General features: G+C 33.6%; 1 protein-coding gene across 1 annotated transcript in view; it reads right to left on the bottom strand.

Moving 5' to 3' along the window:
* The window catches only part of GABBR2 (gamma-aminobutyric acid type B receptor subunit 2), a 349,731-nt gene that overhangs the window by 102,532 nt on the left and 221,851 nt on the right, over positions 1-25,348 (bottom strand). Inside the window, exons 9-12 of the mRNA XM_026034555.1 lie at positions 24,215-24,295; positions 21,835-21,985; positions 21,245-21,377; positions 8,924-9,031 (exon numbers count right to left, since the gene is read on the bottom strand). Of these exons, the coding sequence (XP_025890340.1) occupies positions 8,924-9,031; positions 21,245-21,377; positions 21,835-21,985; positions 24,215-24,295 (473 nt within the window). The remainder of the gene's footprint in view (positions 1-8,923; positions 9,032-21,244; positions 21,378-21,834; positions 21,986-24,214; positions 24,296-25,348) is intronic.

Raw genomic sequence — 25,348 nt, 5'->3', positions numbered from 1 at the left:
TTTGTTTGTTTGTTTGTTTGTTTGTTTGTTTGCCAAAGCATTGTGCTTTATGGTCTCTTACCCTCAAACAATGGATTAGTAATGTATTGACAGGTAATTTGGCAAACAAACAACAACAACAACAACAAAAACCATTTGATTTGCTTTTTTGTAGTTAAGGCTAAGGCAGACCCGATTTTGATATTTCTTACTTTATTAGAAAGTGTCTTTGAAAATGTGACTTTTTTCATATACGATATGGATCTTAAAGGAGAACTATGTTCTAAATGAGAAAAAAATGAGTCTTGTATATTTATCCTCTTGTTTAAGAACAAAGCTAATGAAGCATTAGCTTTGTATTTTCTGCATTTCAGAAATAGCTTTCCAGCATGGATGTAGTATTTCATTTCCTCCTGTCCTTTTCTAAAAGTTATTTTCTTTACTACCAATGATTTCCCCTCCCTGTTAGAATTAAATTTTTCAATCTAAATGAAGACCTATTAACTAATTCTTGAGGTAATTTTTTTTCCACTGCATTCAGAGAAATGTAGCAATACTGGGGATTTTGTGTCTACTTATAGCTTTTAGATAAATATGAATTTCTTTATCATAATATATATGATAGTGAATGAATGAAAATATATAAGTGCATTTTTTTTTTCTATTTAAGAAGGTAATTCTTGTTTCTCCTATGCAGAACTCCTACACAGCTCAACCTTTTCTAACTGAGCTGACAGATTTGCCTCTTGCCTTCTGACACTAGTTGGATGAACACTTCATGTGATTCAATAACTTTTTTTTTCTAGTTATCCCTTTCCTATGCACAAAGTAATCTGTAGATTTCTCCTGAAATGATTAGCACGCTTTAGGATGGCTTTTTTACATTTAGTGTGACAGCATAGCAGGAGTGGCACCATGAGGATACTGACACAGTCAGTGGTAAATAGGTGAACTCTGTCTTGCATGGACAGAGGGAGTTACCTTTCCTTGGATTCAGAAAGCCATTATATTTTAGACAACTACTTTGAAATACACAAATGTACAAACATTCCTCCAAAAATAAAGTATGGCAGAAGTTGCAAATTTAACAGAGATTACAGAAGAGAGGATCTGAGTAAGAGCTATAAAACTGTAAGGTTTCTCATCTTTGAAAACCTAATGCTCAGTAATTCTAAGTGCATAAGTAAATTGTAGAGATTATTTTCTTACTAGCATTGTCAATTCAACCATATAAAGCAATATAATTATTACAGTTAATTCTGTTAGTTTCAGAATGTTCTCTTTAAGGACCAAGATGATAAAAAAGACGTAGCCTTTTAAAAATATTAAAACTGCACCAGGGAAATGTGACTTGATATTCAAAGGATCAATTCTTAGGAAATATAAATAATATTTCAGAGAACAGTCTTACAAATGGACCCTATTGTTGTGTTAGCTTCTGTACACAACCATAAAGAGAGCTATATATGCTGTCTTTGGAAGGCTCTATACCCCCAACTAGACAGTAGATCACATTCACCTTTGACAGAAATGCATCTGCAGATCTGCAAATTGAACTGTCCCTAAGAATGGAAGATTTTGTACAAAGGATGTGAATTCTTATCCATAGTGCTACAAGGGATTTCACATTTAGGGAAAAAAAAAAAAAAAGAGGTGCACAAAAAATTTGAATTGTCCACAAGAAATGTTCTGATTTTGTTTGAGATAATATAAAAATGTAGACTTTAATATTTCTTTTAATGAACAATTCTCTAAAAAAGCATATCATATCATTACTAAATAGCTAGGGACAACAATGTACTTGATTACATTTACAATCCAATTTCAAGCTATTCAGGAGTAAATTGCCTCATACTGTCTAGCAACACATTCTTTATTTCTCTGTCATCTGTTATTCTTATACTGCATAGACATTATGTTTATGAGACCACTTAAAAGTAGTTACATTTCGTACACAGTATTCATTGTTTTCCTTTGTTACTGAGGCTTATTCTTACCATGCAAAAATTTATATGCATAAATTATTTTAAAGGCAGATTTTTTGTCCTAGATGTACAGGTCTTTATTTCAACTACTTTTTGGAAAAGGATCTTAAGATTTAACCCATATTTATAAGAATGATGAATGTGAATTTTAGAAATGTGACTCCTGTTGTTCCCAGGGTAGCATTTTGCCTGGAATTTGGTCAGGTCCCAATAAAATCAGGCTGCTTCTTTTAGGCCTACAGTCTTAGATTACATTGACTTTTTGGAAGTTTTGGACTTAAAATGTAACTTAAAAATTATAACAAAGCTATTTGGAGGAAAAAAAAAAGCAATAATGTTCTTTCCACCTTAGAAAGTACTATAACTGTGTATGAATAATCATGAAGCTATGTGGGAATAATTTACATGGCACTGGATGCACCATGGATCATTTGGTCCAGTGGCAAATATTCATAACGAACAAAGGCCAAACCAAACACAAGCAAATTTTGATTTGAAAGTTTGGCTTCTTTCTTTCTCTCAAAGAATGAACAATAACAGTGAACATTTAGATACCCATATGTTGGTTAGTTTTCAGCAGACGGTTCCTAATAGATTGTTATACTGTTGGTATGGTTACCTAAAGCACTTATTTGGATCTTGACACAAACCCTTTCCAGACTTCCAGATCTCACATATTTACTTAGTGAAATGCAGGCGTATCTTACGGGAAACACAGTACATAGCTTTTATTACACAGACAACATCTTTAGCTAAATTTAAAAAAAAAAAGTCTTGCAAAAATATAAATAAAGTCTGAAAAATGAACTGGAGAAATATTTTATAGTATTAGCTACAGAAAGACCTAATAAGGTAATGTAATTTACATTTGTATTAAAATAGTCAAATCTACAAAGGCATTTAATTGAGTAAATAAGCTAAGGACTGTGAGGGACTCATTTAAGTTCTGTCAATATAATCTGCAAAGTTTGTTTAGTCTAAATTTTAAATGACTAAAATAATAACTATCTTTTTTATAACCTAGGACTTTTGTGAGAGGGGTTATGGATTGTAAAAAACTATAAATCCCACAGGTGGCTTCAAAGAGCCATGGAAAGGTTTATAACTGTAGATTATGCTCGTGCTATAAACATTCTCACTGAGGTTTTCAAATGAGAAATAGAGATAGCAATAAACAGGGGCATGTTGTAAAGAGAAAGCAGCAGCAAATAAGTTGGTAAACATACAGCCTCAGTTGCTGTTTTCTCTCTGTCTGATCTCCCAGGGACATCCTGCCTAATGCAGTTACCAAAACTTTCGCTTCAGCTGGTACCACAGGGTGACTGCCAGCTGCACCCACTTCATCTGGAGGATCTAGTGCCTGGGGCTGCTCAGAGTGACCTATGTGCTCCCCCTGGCCACAATGAACATGGCATTTTCACTTTTGTCTTTTATTCTCCTCAGTTTGTGGACCACCAAGTATATGAATATGGGAAGTATAGTGTTAAAATGAACTGAAAAGCCTGCTCTGCTACCCTCAGGTGACAAATTTACCCCTCAAAAAGCTAAGAATACTACAAATGACATTTTCTTCCGAAAATCAGTCTCTAAAGCATAAGCAGTGATTAATTCTCCTTCTCTGTATTGGCACTTAACTATCTTATGCATGAGACCACATTTGTCAAAATTCCTACTGCCTTTCTCATTTGCAGGTTTTCTGCTTTAAGTGAAAATTCTCTCTCTTATTCATTCCTAATGCTTTCCCAGAGCAGACTCACTGTATGTGCTCTATGACCTAGGCATCCTACAGTAAACTAAGACTTCATTTGTGTCCCTTATTTCATACATAAATGGGGGAATAAATCAACATTGCAGAGATTGCTTGTTGCTTTTTTGCAAGCAAAGGTTTATATGATTGACTCTTTAGCCATAATAGCAGCTTTTTAACATTTTAATGAGCCCTTTTGTTCTTACAGAAACTTAAAAGAAAAAAAAAAAATCTTATATAGTGACCTGCATGAATCATCAAGAGGAATCTTTAAACTGTCTTTGCATACCTCAGCAACTTGAGCTAAAAGAGTTTCACAGATACCTTCTGGTAGAAATGTAAAAGGTGAACTTCTAAATTCCTGTGCTCAGATTTTATGCTTCAAAAAGATGCCCACATTTCTGTCGAACTATTCCAACCAATTCTAACTTTTCTTTCCTCTTTCCTTTCCCACTTCCATGTTCCTTTCCTAATCTAAATTCATACTCCTTAGGCCTGCCATCTCTCTCTCAGTTTCAAACATAATCTAACTCTAAACCAGGCCTTTCATCTCAGATATAGATTGTTGCCTGATTTTGCTCTGTTTTCTTGACTACTTATTACAGCACCCCATGTTCAATTTCTCACTGTCTTTCAATCAATCTTATTTTCTCTCTTCAGGTTTTCTTATCCAAACTTAGTCTCCTTTCCTTTGCTCCTCAACCTCTTTCCCTAATCTATAATCCCACATCTTTTTCCTGTTATTTCATTTGGACAGAATCTCATTCTTCTCAAAGGCTCTGGAATCTACTCTGATTTCTGATTCTCAGTTTCCTCCCTGTTCTCTGCCTCTTGATCCTGCAGATCTCCTGTAGCATCCTTTCTCTGTGCTAGTGTCAGCAAAGTAATCTCTATAAACAACTTAATATCCATCTTTTCAATACCTGAACACAACCATCTTTAGAAGTCTTTTAAGGATTTGGTGGGCTCACAGTAAGAAAACAGGTTGCCACAATCTTACTGTGATGTAAGCATAGCTATGTCAGACTTGTATGTAGTTTTTTCCTTTAGAACTTGTTTGTAGCTTCCTAATCCACAGGTAGTCCCCATATCTTTACTCAATACAGTTTAAGCTCTTCAATCCCTCCTCATCTGTGAGAAATGTATAATCACACAGTGAACGTAAAAACAGAGAAGAGTTTATAAAATACCATGAATGAGTAGAAGAATATTGGAAAACTACCTTCACAAAAGTCCTGGTAAAATGGGCTTTTTGTGCTCTTATATTCTGTGTTTACCATGGAACAGCTTGTGAAATAGGTATGTAAAATATGTATTACATACAAATAGGCAGATACATATTGTATGTATATATGTACGTTGAATATGTATGTAAAACATGTATTTTAAAGATGCCACTAGTAGTCTCTAGTAGTGATGAAAACTGAGTATATTTACAATATTCTCAGCGAAAACCGACTGTGGAACATCCCTCCCTTGATACCACACTCAAAGCACTTAGTACAAATGAACAAAGCTAGAATGTACCATATTATGCATAAGACAAGGTTACCATAGCAATATCAACAGAGAAATACTGTACTTTCAAATAATTGCAACAGGTAACACTGTGACCTATAATGTGACAATGTGACCTCATAATGCTTTATTGTATTCATCTACAAGTGGAGAAATCCTTGTCTTTGTGAAGCACAGTATATAAAGCCTATGGAGCCTTTAAAAGTTACTGCTTTGAATTTGGTATTTTCTGGTATTTGGCAAACGGGAAAATTAGATATATTGGTGTTGTAGAAGACTAGACAGTATGCAATGCTGCTTTAAAAGCCTCTGGGACCTGTTACTCTAGGAGCAGTGTTTTTTCTTCAAAAAAGGCAACTTAAAAACTTTCTGTATTTCTCCTGAAGGGCTGTCTTCTTCAAATAGTGCTGGTAGCTAAAGCTTCACTGGGATACCACATGTTCTTCAGACACTGATACTTCCTTTTTTCCTCTCATCAACTACAAATCCTCCTCTACTGGTGAGGGAAACAGGAGCCTTGCCCCCTTCTCCCTAGGCAGAACACCTAACTGTCCTAAGTATCACAAAAGGGATTTATCAAAAACAGATTTGGACCAATTTATAAGTGTTAGGATTATTTTTATTATTAATTGTATTTTATTTTCCATTATCTTTATTAACCTATTTAAACTTAAGAATAATTTTTTATTTCCGCCTACTGATTTTGTCATTTCCTTTTGACAAAAAAATTGATTCCATTTCACTCCTCTGTTGCAAATCCAGCTAAAATAAATACATTTTTAATTTGCTTCCTTTGAAACCTATAAAGATCAAAGAGGGTAATAGAGCTCTGGGAATCTTGCAGTATTTGTCAATTAGCCACCTGGCAGCAGAAGTGTATTCTGAATTTCATTGTTAATTTTTTCCAATAACTAAGGAGTGTCTTTGTAAATGAGTGAAAATAACAGAGAAAGATGAGTTCTATAAACAGAAGTTAATAAATATCTTCACCTAAATCAATACATCCTAAGGCATTTAGTTCCATTCTACACCACACTAAACTGGAGCTATACTCTATTATTTACAATTCTATATATTTTCTCACAATGAGAGAGAAATTGATGCATCTCTTCACAAACTCATGACCATATCCATTCACCAAACGTTTGGGAGCAAGCTTGTCCTATCTGATAAAGTGTTTCATTTTATTCTTGTCTCCATTACTTTATCCTCCTGCCATTATAAATGAATGAAACAAAAGCCACACAGAGCTTCTTCTACATTGATAAATTTCACTAATAAATTTCACTGTCTGGAAATCTTCCTAATGAGGTATCCAGCATGACAGGAAAAAGTGGTGCATCAAAAATAATGATTTTACTGGCTTCTCTTACATGCAGGTGGAAACTGAAGGTTTATATCATTCCTTACATGCAGGTGAATTATAGCCAAGTTATTTAAATCAATGTGTCATTTTGTACTCCTTGTATTGAAATACAAATCTGTTCCAACAGAAGCATTAAGGTGCTTTTTTTTTCATGCAGTGCTACCCTTTAATCGTCAGGTGAGATAGCACTTGTGTGAATTCACATTGTTTAGGCTTTCATACATGTAAAATGCTTTGTCTGTTCACCACATCTATTGAAAATGCAAGTGTCCCTCTGTTAAGATATCATGTTTTCCAATCAGCCTTTAAATGCAGTTTTCATCTGTCCTGGTGAACAAGTACAGACAATGTAGTACAAATAAATACCCATTGGGCACCTTTTTTTATTCCAGAAAAATTTTCTGTTTTATGATTCACACATTCTGAAATGGGATATCTAAACAAGGCAGACAAAAAAAAAAAAAAAAAAAAAAAAAAAAAAAAATCCATCATTTCAATTCATTTAATTCTTGTTTATTAAATAAGATATCCTAATACCCTAATATTTCCAGTATCACTTACAGTAAAGCAATTTGTTGGTCAGCATCCAGATATCTAAAGGTTTATCTCCTTTTTTAATACTTCTTAAATATTTCTAAATAGTTCTTTTAACTAAATATATCTTAAACACACAATTCTGAATAACAGAATGTAATTTAATCACATTATGTGTTACAGATTCTTCTACTTTTAATCCAAAGGCCACTTTATTATTCACAGGGAAACAGATTGACTTGCTGAAGAAAAGACACTAAGTAGAATTTGAGGACGTTTAATTAACAGACAAGAAGTATTAATATTGAGTAGCAGTTTGAAGCTCTAGAATGAAATGTTTTGTAAAAAAACACAAAGCAAATTCTTAAAGACAGTCTAGTGAAGTAACTGTTTATCTCTATTTGAAATATATTATGGAAATTATAAAAATCTCACTATAATAAATGTTACTAAGTAAATGCTGTTATTTTTTACATTGGCAATATGTTCTGCAACTTACAAGGATTTGTACCAATATAGCTGAAAGCAATCCGTCAATTTTAATTCTACATTTTTTCAGAAATACAAAATACTGGTTCCGCTATTGAAATATAAAAAAATGTATTTCACACAGCAAGTCAAAGATTAATATGCAATTATTTAAAAAAATGCAATCTCACATATTATGGTGGCTTCTTTGCAAAGATACATAATAGCAGTGATTCCTAGCTTCTCCACTTTGATCCATCCAGAATACCCTGATTCTGATACAGAAATTACTTATAATTTTAGTAAATTTTAAGATGCCTGCTTTTTTTATTCTTCATTTTTGATATTCATTGATATTTGGCCCAAATATTTTTAGGGAAAGTTATATCTTGTAAACATATCAATTGTCTTTATGTTCTAACTACAGAAATAAGAAATAGCAACATATTACTAATTCATTTCGTCCATGATCATGGATAGGAATAAGTGCAAAAAAAAAAAAGAATCTGAAGAGCTTTTGGTAAAATCACCTCTTCAGTTTGGATGTAAAATGCCTCTTTACCACATTATATATATTTCAACTGCAAATACAAAGTGTATTTGGTGCTACTTTTCACTCTATAATAATATTATTTTCTTTCCTGTGTTTCATGCACAATTCTCTTAATGTTTTTCTCTGACAAAATGACTTCTATTCACCAGATACATTTTTAAATAAAACCATCTGATCAAAGGCATTTCATACACAAAAAGAAGCTGCACTGGAAAAATATCAAAAGAACAATATAAAGAAGAAATGCTTTTCCTATTGCTAAGCCTAAAGCTTTGTAACAAAAACACCTCCTATCTTAGTGCCTCATTCTTAGTGAATGCTTATGCAACTTCTGTCAAAAATGAGGAATAAAAGGGTGCATAAACCACACTTTCTCTTGTTCCATCACCAAAATCCATGCGAAACTTGCATGTAATACCTCTATGCTAAATACAGTTATCCAGAAAGTATTTCACAGCAGCTAAAGATCTATTAGAAATATGTAGAAACGGCATATTAAATAAAGATGCAGAACATAGTTTGCTTTGAAAGTCTACAACTGTATCCACTGCTCACCTACTCTCTTTATATGGAATGAAAGGCTGTAGCTTGATCTCAACTCTTGGAGATTAAAAAGGAGTCAAAATGGAGATCAAGAAAGCCATAATTTCAAACTGTTTGAATGTGACACACGAACAGAGTCAGCAAAAGTATGACTATCCAGCAAAATATATCAAGACAATTAGAAAATGACTTTAAGAGACCAATGAGAAAAGAGTTTTCTTTCACCTCACCTTTTTCTTCATTTTTACATTTTTGAAAATTGCATGAACTCTCCATGTTTTTGCAAACATTGCACCAAATGCCGTTGTATATCCCACTGTAAGAATCCATGTTCGGACCTAAAATATATACATATAAAAAAAAGACAATGGAAGATATTTTATTTTCACTAGATAATATGCATATCTTCATTTCAGTCATAATGCCATTTTTTACATTTAAAAGACAACTTTAATACAAATTTACAAAAAAAAAGTTGACATTTCTCTTTTTTTTTCACTATTTTCTTGATTTTCTTCTCCTCTTCCATTCCTTCTCCAACTATAGCAAATCTGAATGCTGAATTCACACTCTCTTCCACACATGGAAACACAATTTTGTTACAATATTGTCCATTCCTTCACTTTTACTGTGTTATATGCAGGCAAAAGGAAGAACGAGTGGGTGAAGACGCAATATTATAGCAAAATTTTTATGCAAACTAAGTAAGAGGAATTTGTGTTAACAGAGGTATGCCTCAGTAAGGACCTAATGAGAAATTGATCATTCTGGTAAGATAAGAAAAACTTGACCTCAAAATTACCATGTTGGTATTAATGGAAAGACAGGGAGAAGACCTGAATCAAATTTAACACCTGGAACCTGAGTCTAAGTGAAAAGGAGATTGGTGAGAACATGTAGAAAGGTGATGAGACAGAAGTTGGCTTCTGTGGCTTTGAGACCTAACTGGTTAATAGCTTTATTGCCACTAACAGATTCATTCCCAAAGAGAAGCTAGAGACCACAGAGCACAGCAGTCAGACAATCATTGGGGAAGTGCATCAATGAGCTTGAAATCTTCAAATTAAGCTCAAAGCCTGAAAAAACAGGGGAACAGTCTCCTGTGCCTCTAGAGATTCCACCTGGGCCAGTTGTCAAAAAGATGCACTGAATAAATATGAACAATTAAGAAAAATAAAATGCATTGCACACTGCAGATGGGAAAATTGGGTGAGACACAATGACTAGAAGGGGGGAAGCCAGCACAGGAAAAGGTAGAGCAGGCTTTGTTTTGGCCATATTAAAAATATATTGCTGTTCAATTAGGCCGTTTTTTTGATTCATTTTTCTTGATCTGTAGAAACAAGGACCTTAAGTAAAGGGACTTAGAATACAATGTTTTGATGAACTAGAACCATATTTTTCATTGGAAATCAGTCTGGGTTCACATCTGACTTCTGGAGAGTCTGGTATTCTTAATTTGTAATATTGGTACATGAATACTGATGACAAGCTAGGAGTAGTATAATATGCAGAATTTTGTAGTCTAAGATAAATACTAGGAATAATCTAACTGTTGCACTTCTAAGTCTGTGTAATCTAATTTTTGCCTTTCCATAAATCTCCCATGTTTATGTTCAAAATTGTATTTTTTTCAAAATTTCTGTACAATACAAATTGTGATTTTTAGTAAGCATTGCATATAAAGAAATGAAAGAAAATAAAAAGAGCTGGACAAATGATTTTGATAAAGCAATAAGAGATGTAAGATTACTACAGTGCTTTAAATAAGTATTAATGGTAAATAATGCTGAATTAATAGAGGAAAGGACAGGCAGAGTCGTCTAACCTTGGGATTTGGCAAAGAGGAGATATTTGAAAATTTGTGGAGATAAATCACTATGAATCAGAAAGAATAAAAACAGACTGAAGGAGAAGAACTTGAAACAGATGCTGTATCCCACATGCTCAGAGAAGATTCAAAAAGAAAGAGGAAAAGCATGACAATGACTGGACAGGCAAGTGAGATTAAATGCGAGAGGGGCTGTTGATCAGAGAAGTTAGAAAAGAACTGAGAATACAAATCATGAGTTACAGATGGGAAGAAAAACTGAAAGAGGTAGAAAACATGACTTATCCCATCTAGCAGCAGAGGGTTAGAATAATTGTTTTATGAATTTGCATTCACATATCTACCATAAACAAACATTTGATCACCTTCAAGCTAAATTACTAAAAACTCTCCATGTATTCTTATTCTACCATTACACTCCAGCCCAGTAACCTATCAAGCTCCATAATCTTTGTTCACACTTTGGTTCTCTATGCAGGGTAATTGGAGATTAAACATTTAAGAGTTTATATGAATTGCATATACAATTTATATGTACTGTAAGCAACCAAAAAAATAAAACAGCTCAATGCAAAATAAAATGTTTAAATGTTTATAGAGTATTTATTTTGTATGAAGACTTATGGTAGTCTATGTCTGTGTGACTGAAAAAAGTAACACAGCCTGTGGTACAAATCCCTCCTCCTCTTGGCAGCATATCCTGAATAAGAGCAGCTGATAAGAATGCAAGCATCTAACAGTATGTGCAAACAAACTTGCAAAGTTGCCTGAGAGAATACATGTCCCAAAACTGGTCACATTATAGAAAATCATTGAATGGCTGAAATAGCAACAAGCTAATGGCCATGGATGTCTGGAGAAAAAAAAATTGCTTATAGACCTTGAATCTATATTTCCCAGATTAATAGTGACATCAACAAAACAAGTACGAATCCTCATTTAAGTCAAATCATATGAGTGGAGCAGTTTCTTGTTGTGACATTCAATAAATAAGAAATTGAAAGAAAATGGGAAAGGGAAAGGCAAAGGCAAAGGGAAAAGGAAAGAGAAAAGGAAAAGAAAGGAACAGATATTTAGCACAGCCTTTGATCATCTGTTATATTATGCTAATAACTTCAGTAAACTCATAGATAGATCAATTCTGATTTAAAAATATATTTCATTTTCACATGTTCCTATTAGCCAGTTAATCTTTTCTTTTTTTTAACTTCACATCAACTGAGTTGTGACAACTATACTTAGCATTCAATCTTTTTGCTGCTATTAATAAATATTCAACTCTTCTGTGTACAGTTTAGTGATATATTTGGCAAACAGATTCATGGTATTTTCATGTCTCTAATAAGACTCCTTTGTTTTCCCTGAAACAGTAATTGCCTCTTGGGAATAGTAATAAATTCTGTTATGCTCATAATATGCCTCTAATTGAATATTCAGAAAAATGCTATTTTTATCATGTTCAGTTCAAAAATTTGTGTGTATTTCTGTTTTGGATTATGCAAATTTTAATAATATAACTATTGGCTATATTGGAAACCTTATGGCTCAGAGAGATCAGGAGATTTTTGTCAAAATATCTCTTTTACTGATAAAAAGAGGATAAATCTAAAACAAAGTTTTTCTTTTAAATTTGAGGAAAGTGACCTTGAACTTATCTGCTATAATTCATTAATGCTCTCAGCAAAATAAAAAAAGTCATCACTCAAAACACTCAGAGAGAGAGATACATACAGAAACTAATACACAGGGCACATAAGACTTGTACAGAAATCTTTCTTAACTTTTATCTTACAGAAATTTTCTTACAGAAATTTCTTAACTTTTATCTAGACCTCTAACACATGCTTTGAAAGAATACTATAAAATAATATAAATAATCAGAGACTAAACTTAAATCTACACTGAATTACAACACTGATGCTACAGATTCGATGAGTAATTTTCTCACATCAAAATTTTTTAGTTTCTTATTTCATCTGAAGAGACTGAGAAAGATCACTCTTCCTCAGCAGCTAGCAAATGAGCAGGAAAAGGGCTTAAAGATGGCAGCCTTGGCTTCAAATTCTAAATCAGCCACAAAACTTAAAAACATTCCTATAGAATGGAAACTTGCAAAAATAGTTACTGTTCATCTTTTTCTTAAAAAGTTATGTCATTATAAAATTCCTCACACTTTCATTGAATTTTAGGGTATACCTTCAGTTACCTACTTATATTCCTTGATTACTTATTTTATTGAGATGTTTAGACTGACTGAATATATCTTCCAAAGTACTTGTTTTCTACCATTCAAGAACAACTCACAAATTATACTATTGTTTGGAACAGAATAGCAAAGTATGTCTATACAGATGTTAACATGTAATTTCCATGTTTTCTTTTTCTTTAATTTCCTATAATATTTTATTTTGGGGGCTATTTTTAAAACATTTGCCAGCTCCCATAATTCAAATTTGTGCTTTTTATAAATTGTTTAAGAGAAGATGCTAGCAAATTTATTACTTACAGTAGCTGAAATAGATATGAGTTATTTATTTAGTAATACATGAGGCCAACATCAAACAATGATAGTATTCCCCAGAAGAACCAGACCATTTTGTTTTGTTTTTCAGACCATGGTTCTGAACAGACCAAGTGGAAACTCCACTGTTTTCTAATATCAATATTAAAACAAATATTGTAAGGTTTAATTACTCCTGACTTTACCATTGTGGAGACACTCAGTTTAAAAAAAAAGAGGCTTACATTTTCTAGGAGCATAAACAATAACACAGGCCCCTTTAAAGTTCCATTTTCAACAAAAAGTCCCTCAAAATGACATAAAGATCTTATTTTTATAGAAAGGTTATTCTTCCATAATATTCTAAACACTAATAGCTGAAAAGCCATTTATAGTGTTACTTCTATTTGAATCATATTTCTTCTCAGTGAGTTGGCTAGCCAACATTGCAAAGTACAAATTCTACTATTAGCTGTCTTTGTATAAATTTACACACGCCTTTACTATCACCTTCTTAATAACAGAGATACGTCGAATATTTATCCATATAAAAGTGCTACAAAGTTATTTGATATACTCAATGCTAATGAAAAAAAAGTTCATTCATTAAACAATGTAAAAGGGAATTAGCAAATGGGGAAAGCATCAGAGACAGACAGAACAAACTCAGAATAATGCCAGGTGCTTCATAAAAGCTATCCAGAAGAAATGAGGCAAAAAATCCCAAAAAAGTTCTTTTAGATGGTGGTAAACTTTATCATCAATAGTAATAATGTCCCAAGGACACAATTACTATTACACTGTATAAAATAATTTACAAGATATCTTGGAAATTGATGAAATGTTTAAAATTTCACTTTTAAAAAGTTCTAATACTTTCCTATCGTAAGAACAAAAGTCTTTAACCATCATTGCACATGTATTTGGGTGACCATGCAGTCATGTACTGGATAGGAACACCTAGAAAGGTGTTGAGCTCAAGAAAAAAATGATAAAAACTTCAAATGTAGTCAATCAAGAAAACGTTGTATTTTAGTATTCTGTTAAGTTATGGAGAAGAGATAGAGATAAAAAAACATACTCTGAACAGCATATGCTCTTTTTGTGTTGTAGCTTCAAATTTGTTATACTCATCTCTGCCTGTATCAAACAAGCAAAAAGTAAAGAATTAGAATGAAGAACAAAACATGCCACATATCATCATGGAGAACGTATTGGATGTTCAGTGAGTGTTTGATATAGCCAAGGAAGATGACTTTTATATGTACACACACACACACACACATATATATATATATATATAACAGTTATTGAATGGAGTAGTGAAACACTTGGATTCTATAAGACACAACTTTTCCCATCAATTAGAAGAATGTTTATATTATGTTCCTGTAGAAGAACTACTCAGATTTAAGAATCCCCAAAGCACCATCTTGTCTGCTTTAAACTATTTTAATGCTTAATTTTAAATAAGAACTTTCAAACGCTTGTTCATAGGACTTGACATCTCCAATATGGTTCATCTTAGTTGATGAAACTCAGTCTGATTTATTTTGGCAGTATCAATAATTAACCTGTTTTATACATGCACATGGTTGGAAGTTGTGGTGCATAGAGGATTATCTTCAGCATCTGCTGCTGAACAGTTCTCAGCAACTTGGTGGCATTTTACTATGATACTTAGACACTTAAAGTGAAAAAAAAAAATCAATAAACCCTTTTACATGTTTAGCCCTGGAAAACACAATTATTTTGTCCTTATTTCTTTGGACTATTTATGGATTTAGAATAAGCTCCTTCTATTGTTCTTGGTAAACTTGGAACATAAAAGATAAGTAGAATGAATAAAAGTTTTTTAAACATGTTTTCATTAGGGACTTGATTCTGCTTCTATAAGCAGCAGCTAAATTCCCAGTGTGAGTAGGGGCAGGCCACAAACTATCAGTTCATACATTTGAAGTATGATTTTCATTTATAGCAAACATTTTATGACACATGATTAGGTCTCAACACATCTGTGGTCTAAGCTTAGTTCTTAGAAAAAAGTAAGTGGCAAATTACATTAGAGAATCAAATCCTGTTCTTCCCATACAAATAAAGTAGTTCACTTGCTGTGAGATTTCCCATAGCTGTTTAACAATATCATGTTCAGACGATTTACACAGGTAGTGTAAAGAGATATTACAGAGAAGGGATATTACAATAGTTCATGATTCTATGAGCCAGCTTTAAAATTGTACTGCTGAAAAAGAGGCAAGAAGTACTAAATAAATCTGTGCTAAGGCTGTTGTGTAATTTCTCAAGTATAGGAAAAACATTTGTGGCAAGCTTTGTAACATTTTTCTCTTTTTTTTTTTCTCTCCAAGAGATGCCATTTACTAAAATAGCAGTTGATCAGGCTCTTGTTGAACTAAGTGACATAAATTGATAGGAGTGAGATCAGTCACAAAAAGAATGACAGTGAGGAAAAATATGCAAGCGATTATACAGAAAAGGGAGATCAAAATTAGCAGCTAGATAATTAAATAGGAAAATAAACTAAGGAATACAAGCAAAATGAGAAAAATGAGATTATGTTTTCTGAAGACAAAGAAGTGGATTAGAAGTATAAATCCCTTTGTAGTTCAGTAGGATCTGAGTATCTGCTTTTTGAAATTTGAAACCAAAAACAAATAATTTAAGGAAAGAAGAAAACAAATGTAAAATAATATAAAAGTCTAAGGGAAAGGAAAAGAATGGCAGTTGGATGAGTAATAAAGAGGACATCATCAATAGCTAAAAAAATAATAAGGCTAGATATTATTTCCTTGCCCAAGGAGAGGACCAATTGACTATTGTCCATAGTACACAAAATCAGATGCAAATTTAAAGCATCTCTGCTCAGATCTTTTATTCCAAATACGGCCAAAAGATTTTAAATACCAAAAAAATGACAAGTTTTTTTTTAGAATATTTAACTCTTTTAACAGATCAAATTCAAAGCAACAAGGGAAGACAAAACAGAAATAAATAAGTAGACAATAATTTCATGCATATTCTCATTTTCTACACTTTATATAAAGTCAAGCCCCATTTCCAAAGATGCTGTCAGCCAACTCAGTGACTTTAAGAGTTCCAAAATGTCACAGACTGCCCTTCTTAAAGACACACACATACTCCAAGAAGATCATCCTAAAATCTGACTTTTGCTCCATACTGCAATCTCTCTGTTTTTGATACACAAGTTTGAAAGACACATCCTTCCATTCTCACATTACCCTTCAATCTTCACCTTGTGCAGGCTCAGGATTTTCTGAGAGAAGGCTCAGTGTGGACCATGCAGTTCCACCTCACCTAGCTATTCTTTGTAGGGTATAGATATGACTGTGAAAAAGAGTTCATCACTCATAATTTAGAATAATAGTAGCAGATATATGCTAAGTGCTTCTGAAAATCTGAATACCTTTAAAGGTGAATGGTCACATTTTAAGGTATTGCTTAAGGAAGATAAGGTCTGTATTATTTATTGTTGCCAAGAATGTATCTATTTTCAGATTGTCTGATTGAAAAGACATGACATCCAGATATTTACATGTTGCAGCTGGCATCTAGGCTTTGCCAGTGGATATTTCCATCATTTCTCTCTCCCTTTCTGTCTCTCCACTTAGCCCCACATTCTTATTTTGTTTTGTGTACAAAGCTTGCTGACAAATGCTTGCACGACAGCTGAGTGTAACTGACTGAAACTTGAATATCTGGAAACGTTTTGGGTTAGATGAGAGTACTACTGAACACAAGTGTGGAAAAACAAAAGAAAACAAAACAGAGAAGAACTGAAAAACAATTGGTTCTAAGAACTTTTGGGGCAGACCCTAAATGCCAGTGTAAAGACAGCTAATGGAGTTTAGAGTCATCACTGGAGATACTAGCCTTGTTCTCAGAACATCATCAGTTGCCAATGAACCTCATGTGCTCTATTTTACTTTATTCAAGACAAAACACTGATAAGACACAGTGACAACACCAGGACATCTGCTTGGTCTTGGTAATTCATAGCAATTATGCTGATAAGCAAGTACATGATAAAGCACACTGAATTTTAGTGACCACATAAACTGCAGGACTTAGATCTTGTTTTCACCAGTCTAACACCTTTGCAGAACTTCACGGTACAAAGGAGATAAAGCCAGTAGGTACCTTCAGAGAAGACCACTCCCAGAACGGTGTGAATTTTTACAGATCTATTCCAAAGGACTCTCTCAATTATCTATGCTGAACACTCTCTAGGACAAAAAGTGTTGTTGCGCTTCAGAAACGCAAGGACTGGAAAGAAGGAGAGCGATCCAATCTACCACCAGCTAGTATGTTACATCTTTCTGGATAGAGATTACAGATGCTCCGTAATCTGGAGCACTGTATAGATACCTGGAGTACTTAAAATAGCCTTCTTTTCAGACTTACATCTAATCAGATGTGCCTGGATACATCTGCCTAATAAAATTAATAAAAACAATTAAATTAAATTCAACTAAAAATTCCTGCCAGATTTATTTATTTGTTTCTTGAGGAAGAGGAAAGGACAAGACGTTCCTTCCTAGGGTCATACTAGTCTTTCATTCCATAGCGGTTCCAAATGGCAAAAACGTTACTACTATAAAACGCAAAGCAGAAAATCCTCACTAGAATGTATAACAGAAATCTCAATGTTATGATCATATTTAATATTCCATTTTAGCTATCTCTATTAGTATGTCAGCTTAACCTCTAGCTACAGGTATGTCACTGCAGTGCCAATTTCTAGTCTCTCCTTTCTTTCAAAGGCTTTCAATTATTTTTACACTCACCTGTATTTTTCTAATTAGTCATCATACTCATACTTTTGACTTCTCATTTCTTCTGATAACATGCTAATTCTGAGATTAAAAATAATATATTTTTTTTAAATTAAAAGATAAATAATCTCTCTCTCTCCCTTCTGAAGTATTTTCTAGTTGAGCATAGATATACATTTAAAGAAACACTACACTTCTTTTCCTTTTTCAGTGTTACCATTAAGTATCACATGATCTACCTGTTTTATACTGTAGAACTGCTACACTTTTTTCACTCTCTGTCTTAATTTCTTCAGTAATATTCATGACTACAGTTTTAGTTACATAGAATTTTAGTTTTACAATATGGCATCTGGACTTCTCTGTTTCAGATAATATCATATGCAGTATTATGAATTCCCAGCACAGGAACACATATTGCTATATATTTAAATATATCTGATTACTTTCCCATAGAAAATGGACATAGTAAGATCTGTTTGGAGATAGATAGGTGAAGGAAGAGGAAGAGAAGAGTTACAGAATAGAACAGTGGGTTTCTTTCTGTCATATGTATGGACTACCCAGCATTGTTTCTTAGATCCAGGCAAAGCACCTTGCCACAGTGAATGGGCTCCATGAAAGATGATTTCTGAGATAAGCTATCTTCTGGAAGATCTTTAAACTGGGGAAGGAAAACTTTCTAAGGTTAGTTTCAGTTAGAAGTTGTGAAAAAAAGAAGTTACTGATAGTTTTTTTTTCTCAGAAGATTTTCTTCTATTTATGATAGTAATATGAGCCACTGACAGAGCTGAGATTCATGCTAAGATACATGAGTAGCCACATACAGAAAAGTAATACCAGCAGTGTTCCTGTTCTGCAGTGAAAATTTGGAAATACCTAGCATGGGGAAGAAATGCCACAAGCCACACTTTTTGGATTTTTTTTTTTAAATAAACAAGCAGAAAAGCTTTTCAAGGTATATTGCAATATTCTGCAGTTATCTTTAAGAACATGGTATTTTCTTTTCTCCTTCCTTTTATCTTTTCCAAATGCTTGCCTAGTTCTGTTAGTCATCTTGTAGAACAGCCAAAGAATTAATTAAGATAAGGTACCAGATAAAAATTTAGAAATAAAAAACAAATACAAGAAAGGCATAAAGTAAGATGTAATATAGCAGCCCTCACTTAAATTTTGCAGTATTTATTGTATGCAAATGGAATATTTAGAATATGAGAGTAGAGGTTGCCTTTGGAGAACCAAATTAGAGAAAGCTGACAAAATGTATATCTGAAAAAAATATAGTTCTAAGACACAACATTTTGAAAGCACTGGTTAGTTTTTCAGAGTTAAGACTGAGTTCTGTTTCACACTTAAAAGAAGGGCTTAAGCTCTTTGCTTTACATAACTTAATATGATCAAGGCCTGTTAGAACATCGCCATGCTGACAAGTACTTCTGGTTCCACTCTCTCCCCTTTTGCTCTGCAATGCTTGGGATGGGCAAATGGCACTGCTGCAAGAGAATGACTGCAGACAACCCAGTCATACAACGTTCCACAGCCCAGCAGTGAACTCTGAATTCAAGCCACTTGAGGGTGAAGCCACTTGAGGGTGAAGGGTGAAATTGTTACCCACAATTTCCACTTCCTGCCACTGTATTCTTCTGCAAAGTAGGGTGAGAAAAGAACGGGAATTGATATGACCAACTTGTTTTACATTGAGACTCCTCTGCTATTAGAAATCTGTTCACAAAGAAGGACATGATTACTGGATAACAGGTAAATGGTAATATTTCACACTTTCTTTTGCTTCCCTATACAGTCAAAGAATTATATACCTAGCTTGGGAAATGAGAACTGATTGTCCTTTTAAGTCTTCTGATGTATGTCTTTCTAGTGGCTATATATAAAACATGTACTCTAAATGTAGGGGTACTGACTGTTCTTCCTCTCCTTCCTTTTCTGCTAAAGTTTAGGCACCGAAAATGAGCTGGAACAGATGTTCAACTGGAATTAATGAAGCTAGGACTTTGCCCCAACAAATCCTAAATGTTCACATATACTATATCATGTAGTATGTCTTAATATGTAGTAAAGATGTCTTCAGAATGAAATGTTGCTATAAGCACATATTTCATTTCTATAGTAGTTTTAGTCAATGTGCAGGTTTTAAGTGGAAGCAGAGAAGTATCCACACAATCCAACTTTAGACATTAAACTTTCATGCTTTTAATTGTTCTCTGTAAGTGTTTCTATCTCTGTCTATCACAAATTTAAACTGTAAATAAAGGTGCTATTAAGTGCATATTTCGTAAAGTCCTAGAGGAAAATAAAGAATGTAGCGAGGATAACTCCTAAGTAAGTTCTTAGGCAATAGACTATGAACCATTTTAGGATTTTTTGAAAGGAAAAGAACCAATGAATTTGATGAATACAATGAAGAAAAGATGCAAGCAAAACACTGTAGTGCTTTCAGGAGGAATATCATAGAGCTGATATCCTTCTTACCTTCTTCCCTTTCTTTGAAGTTTTATCTGAGGATCAAAACTCTGCAGCTAACAGAAATTTAGTTTGAAAGCCTCAGTTTTAAAGGTTGAGTGCATCACCTAATATATATGATTTATATATATGATATATATATATATATATATAGTATGAATTATCATAAAGCAGCACTGACAGAGAAGATTGTTGTAGGCAAATGTAAGACAGGAGTTTTTGGGTCTTGTAGCTATATTTAAACCTTTCCAGTTTAATGTGAAATTAGAATTCCTATGAGATAGGCTATGCTCAAGGTGCTGCACTGTAGCTACTGTATAACAGTACTGATATTAAACCACACAAATTACTCTAACACTGGAGCTGAGAACATAGGATAGCTGGAAACAATGTTTAGTTATAGCATGCATAAAACTTTCATCTCTGGCCAAATAACAAGAGTTGGCAAAAAAATCCTATCAATTTATGCTGAAAATCCAAATCATTACCCACATCCATGTAAATATATCCTTATTATATCAATCAACTAATAATGACAAGCACTTCTGAGGACCTATTTAATTGATTTCAGAGTTACTTGTTTTGATTTAACTATGATATATTCTATATGAGTTTAGGTTTGTGTGAATTTACAATCTAGCTGGAAAAATGTATTAGAATTAAAGCTTTTGGAATTCACAAAACATGTGGCTATATTATTTCAACAAGTTTATAGAGTTGCATATGTCTCAGAACTTGGTCCCCAAGATTATCATGGGAAAAAAGTAAGGATATCTGTGATTAAATGGAATGAAACACATCTTGCAGAGCTTTCCTCATGAGCATCTTAAACTAAAGACTATTTAAACTAAATATAAACTAACTATAAATGCAAAATATAAAATAAAATATAAATAAAACCATTTAAACTAAAATATATGAAATTACTTACTGTACAAAGCGTCTCAAATGTCTTTTTGGAGACAAAGGATCCATCAAGGCCAAAAAGAAAAATAGATGCATAAGAAAGCATTCCTCCAAGGATAATAAGGTTGTTCATGTAGGGACTGGACATCTTTATTAGCCTACAGACAAATGGTGATAGAGAATTAAAGGTGGAGGGTAAATAGTGCTATGTTATTAGAGTTCTTTGTGACAAAGACAAATCAGGTAAATACATAACCCTTTTAGTAAAACTATGAAATCTACAAGCATACAGACTTTTTTTTTAATAAAGCCAATTATTGTTTTGTGTAGATTATTGAATGTGTAGCCAAAATATGTCCTATTTTACTGATGGATTAGTTAGCTAGAGTTAATGAACAAAGAAAAAAAATCACACTTTGCAATGACAAGTAAAAGAACTTGTCACTATTTAAGTGTGAATATGACACTGAACTACACAACAAATTTAATTAGTTTTAAAGTATGTTCTTCCTACAGTTTTAATGCACTAATAGCATACATATATTTTAATTGCAGACTTTACAAATGTCACTTAAAAATGAAGAAATTATGACAGAAGTAACAGGAATATCTTACTTCTGATTTCTGTTTTTGATATTAAAGAACAAGAAAGCACTGGCCATTATCATTCCAAGGATAGTGAGGGCTGAAAGGATGCTGTAGAGAGGAAGAGAGATCTTGCGTAGCTCTTCTTGTATGATTGTTTTGTCCTTTGGAGGCTCTAGTCCTAGAATTGCAAAAAGAAAAAATGGCTGAAGAATTTTTCTAGAAAATTATGCCTGTTCTCAGCATTATACTCACAACAGACTTAGCATCTATAAACCACAGCTGTAGCTGATAAAATGTCATTGTCTTTGAAGGACACATTTTAGTCAAATGTGATTGACAAAGGTTTGTATTGCTGAAACAGGTGAACACCTTCTTTGGGGAGAAAAAAATATATATACATATACACAATCCAAAACATATGCTAACATATGTTAACTCTATCCTCATTTTAAATTATAAGTAAAACAAACTAAAAACATGCTCTATCTGTAATGTTTACCAGGAGGTTACAATTTTCTGCAGCAGAAAAATGAGGAGACAGAGACATGGTTTCTCATCATAATTACCTTGCTGCCTGGTCATGTTCTATGTGCCTTAATAGATACATAACATGGATACAACCAACTTGTTGATTGTTTGTTTGATTGGTTAATCAAACAAAGCTAAGCCAGAGAAGTTTTCTATTTTGTCCACCATTTGTGTCTGTCCCAGCCCTGGAAGCTGCCAGCCCACCAATCACCCCAAATTAACTCCTTCTTCACTATACAGAAATGTGTCGGGGTGCCTTGTGAGCTGGCACCTCCCTGGGGCTGGGACAGACACAGGTACCTACGTCTGGAAAGGACTTGGGGTCCCAGTTGAGCTGAACTGGATCCTCTGGACGATATGTAGGGTTGGATGGAGGCCTTGGGAAGGTACAGTGGGTACCAAAGACAGACTCACTTCTCAAAACCCTGCAAATGTCAACCTGAATGTCTGAACTTAAAAACTTAACACCACAAACTCAATTGGTGCTCAGCTCTGACCAATTAAGGGCTTTCTGGTTTAAGGAGAAGAATTATCTTCTGACAACTACGATAAAGCTGTGCATTCTCCACTTGTTTTCCTGACCTATCTTATCTACTTACTATTTTTTTTTTCTTGGTGTAGGGGGATTGACAAAAGACTTAACTGCATCATTGACTTCCTTCAGAAATAAATTTTGTATCCAAAAATGTCTGAACCTATGCTTACCGCATAAATTCTCTATGGGACAGTGTTGGTCTTGTTATGGCCAGTGATAGGCCTGTTGTGAAAGGAAAGTTTTCCTTTGTAAAGTAATGCTACTAAATCTATATTCAGCTGCATTATGGGTTCTTCCTTCCTGCAAAAATAATCTGCTCCTTTTTTTGTCATCCTTCCTCTGATAGTTCTGTCCCCAAAATTATGCGAGAAAGAAAGATGGAGATCTTGAGGGACTGGACAAATAGTCATGAATTAGATCACCTCAGTGAAACTTTGATACATTTGTTTGGTGAGCATTTGACATGCTCATGCAAAGCTCGAGTGTCCACTCCTAGGAAGCAGATACAGTAGAGGACTGGATATGGCAGTTTTGTACATCCACAGGGGAAACCACCCAGAACTCATAGGGTTGACTTAGTTTTACCTTGTGTTACTGAACTGTACCATAATAGTCAGATCTAATCTTAATTATTAGCTTTCCAAAGAGTCTACATATCTATATATTCTTAATTAATTTCTGCTGACATCAATCTGCCATGACGATATATGCAATTGCTATGAAGGCAGGGGAAATTATCATGCTAACTTTGGAGCAGCCTGGGGACAAAAATGTTGAGAAGACAATGGCAAAACTGGCTATTTGGTAGTGCTGTTGGGCTACTAGCCCTGGGCTGCTGGGCTTATATCTCAATAACCATCTTAAAGTTACCTTTGACATGTTGAAAAAGTATTTTCTGTCTAACAGATACCTCACAAAGAAAAACAACCATCTTCTTTCCATGTACAAATACAGTACATAGGAGCACCTCTCAGGTGAGATGAATTGGAGGAATGAGAAATGGGAAGAAAATTAGAATATTATTGCTTGATGAAGATGAAATAAAAGAGATTTCCTGTGGCTTGCTGAAATAACAAAGAATATTTTTATACAAATATCAATTTCATCTTGCCCCAGTTATTGGAATATAAAACAATTAAAAAGTATCCAAACATTGCAATTTTCTGTTTATAATTCTCATATTTTCCTGCATGCACCAGTACAATGCTAAATAGGTCAATTCTTTTACTATAGTTTCATAACTATTCAATACTGAAAATCCTAAGAGTGAGCTAAACAACATGTATTCTTGCAATCTAAATATAGTAACCCATTCTTGTATCTCACATCACTTCTTTGTCCTACCTTGGAACCTGATGCTGTTATTGATTATTTCCAGTGTGTCAGCTACAGCATTATATTCTCCCACCTTCACTTCCTTCCTTTCTGCAAGAAACAAACAAGAGTGATTATTTGTGGTAATTTATCTCTCTCAGTTATTTAACTGCTTTTGACTTCTTTTTGACAGTATGCAATGTTCACAAAATCACAAAAGAAAATTCTCAAAGAAATATTCCTCATATGCACAATTTATTAAAACAGGCAGCTAAATCATCGAAAGAAACATTCCTGAAATTAGAAGTATTTTTAAGTTCTTATTTACCTAATCATGAAATTATTGTAGATGGAATCTCACATTGTGAAGAGGACATGTGAGGAGTCATACAGACATCTCCAGTGTAAAGATCACACACAGTTACTGGCTGTCATTGACTAGGACACTTTTCTGGAAGAATAGATATGGCTATCCATGTCATAATCAAAAGTTCCACTCCTATTTAAACAATTAGGACGTGTTGTTCAGTGAAGAATTTCCCAGAGGCCGGCTCCAGGCAGTATAAAGTAGACTGGTTAGTTAATAAATATGCTAGAAATCTAATCTCTTATTGTATCTGGGAATTAATAACCAATTAGCACACTGATTGCAAAACAGTCTGTATAACTAAAACCAGTTTGCACTTGAGCTGAAATACTTACTGTTACCTGCAACTGGTATTTTGGGACTATAATTTGTATAATACATATGTCCTTGTACCTAAAGGATTTAAGTAATGCAGATATGGAAACTTCATATGTTTGCTACTTCCTTGTTTGCTGTATTTTGAACTCTGTTACACATTTGTTCCAGTCTTCTGAGGGCACCTGAGAGAAATTAATTTCTGCTCTTTCTTAGGGGTTTTAGTATTGCTTTACGTTGCATAATTTTACTAAACCATCACTTCTTGGTGGTACTGATTTCAGGAACTGATTGCATTTAACTGATTGCAGCTGTTAGCTTCATTTTAGTAACTTCTATGGGCTGATTAATATTAATCTGAAAATTCACACAAGGCAAAAGTTTTACTTGCATAAGCCTCATTTCTTATTGTCAAAACTGTATTCACAGAACTGTACACCACGCTTGGCTGCAAATCTGGCAGAGGTACCTAGACATTTTCT

This window comes from Nothoprocta perdicaria, unplaced genomic scaffold, assembly GCF_003342845.1.
Source record: "Nothoprocta perdicaria isolate Ctin4 unplaced genomic scaffold, notPer1 scaffold_147, whole genome shotgun sequence".
Lineage (NCBI taxonomy): Eukaryota > Metazoa > Chordata > Aves > Tinamiformes > Tinamidae > Nothoprocta > Nothoprocta perdicaria.
Note: the sequence above shows the minus strand (reverse complement) of the source record. Positions and strands in the feature narration are given on the sequence as shown.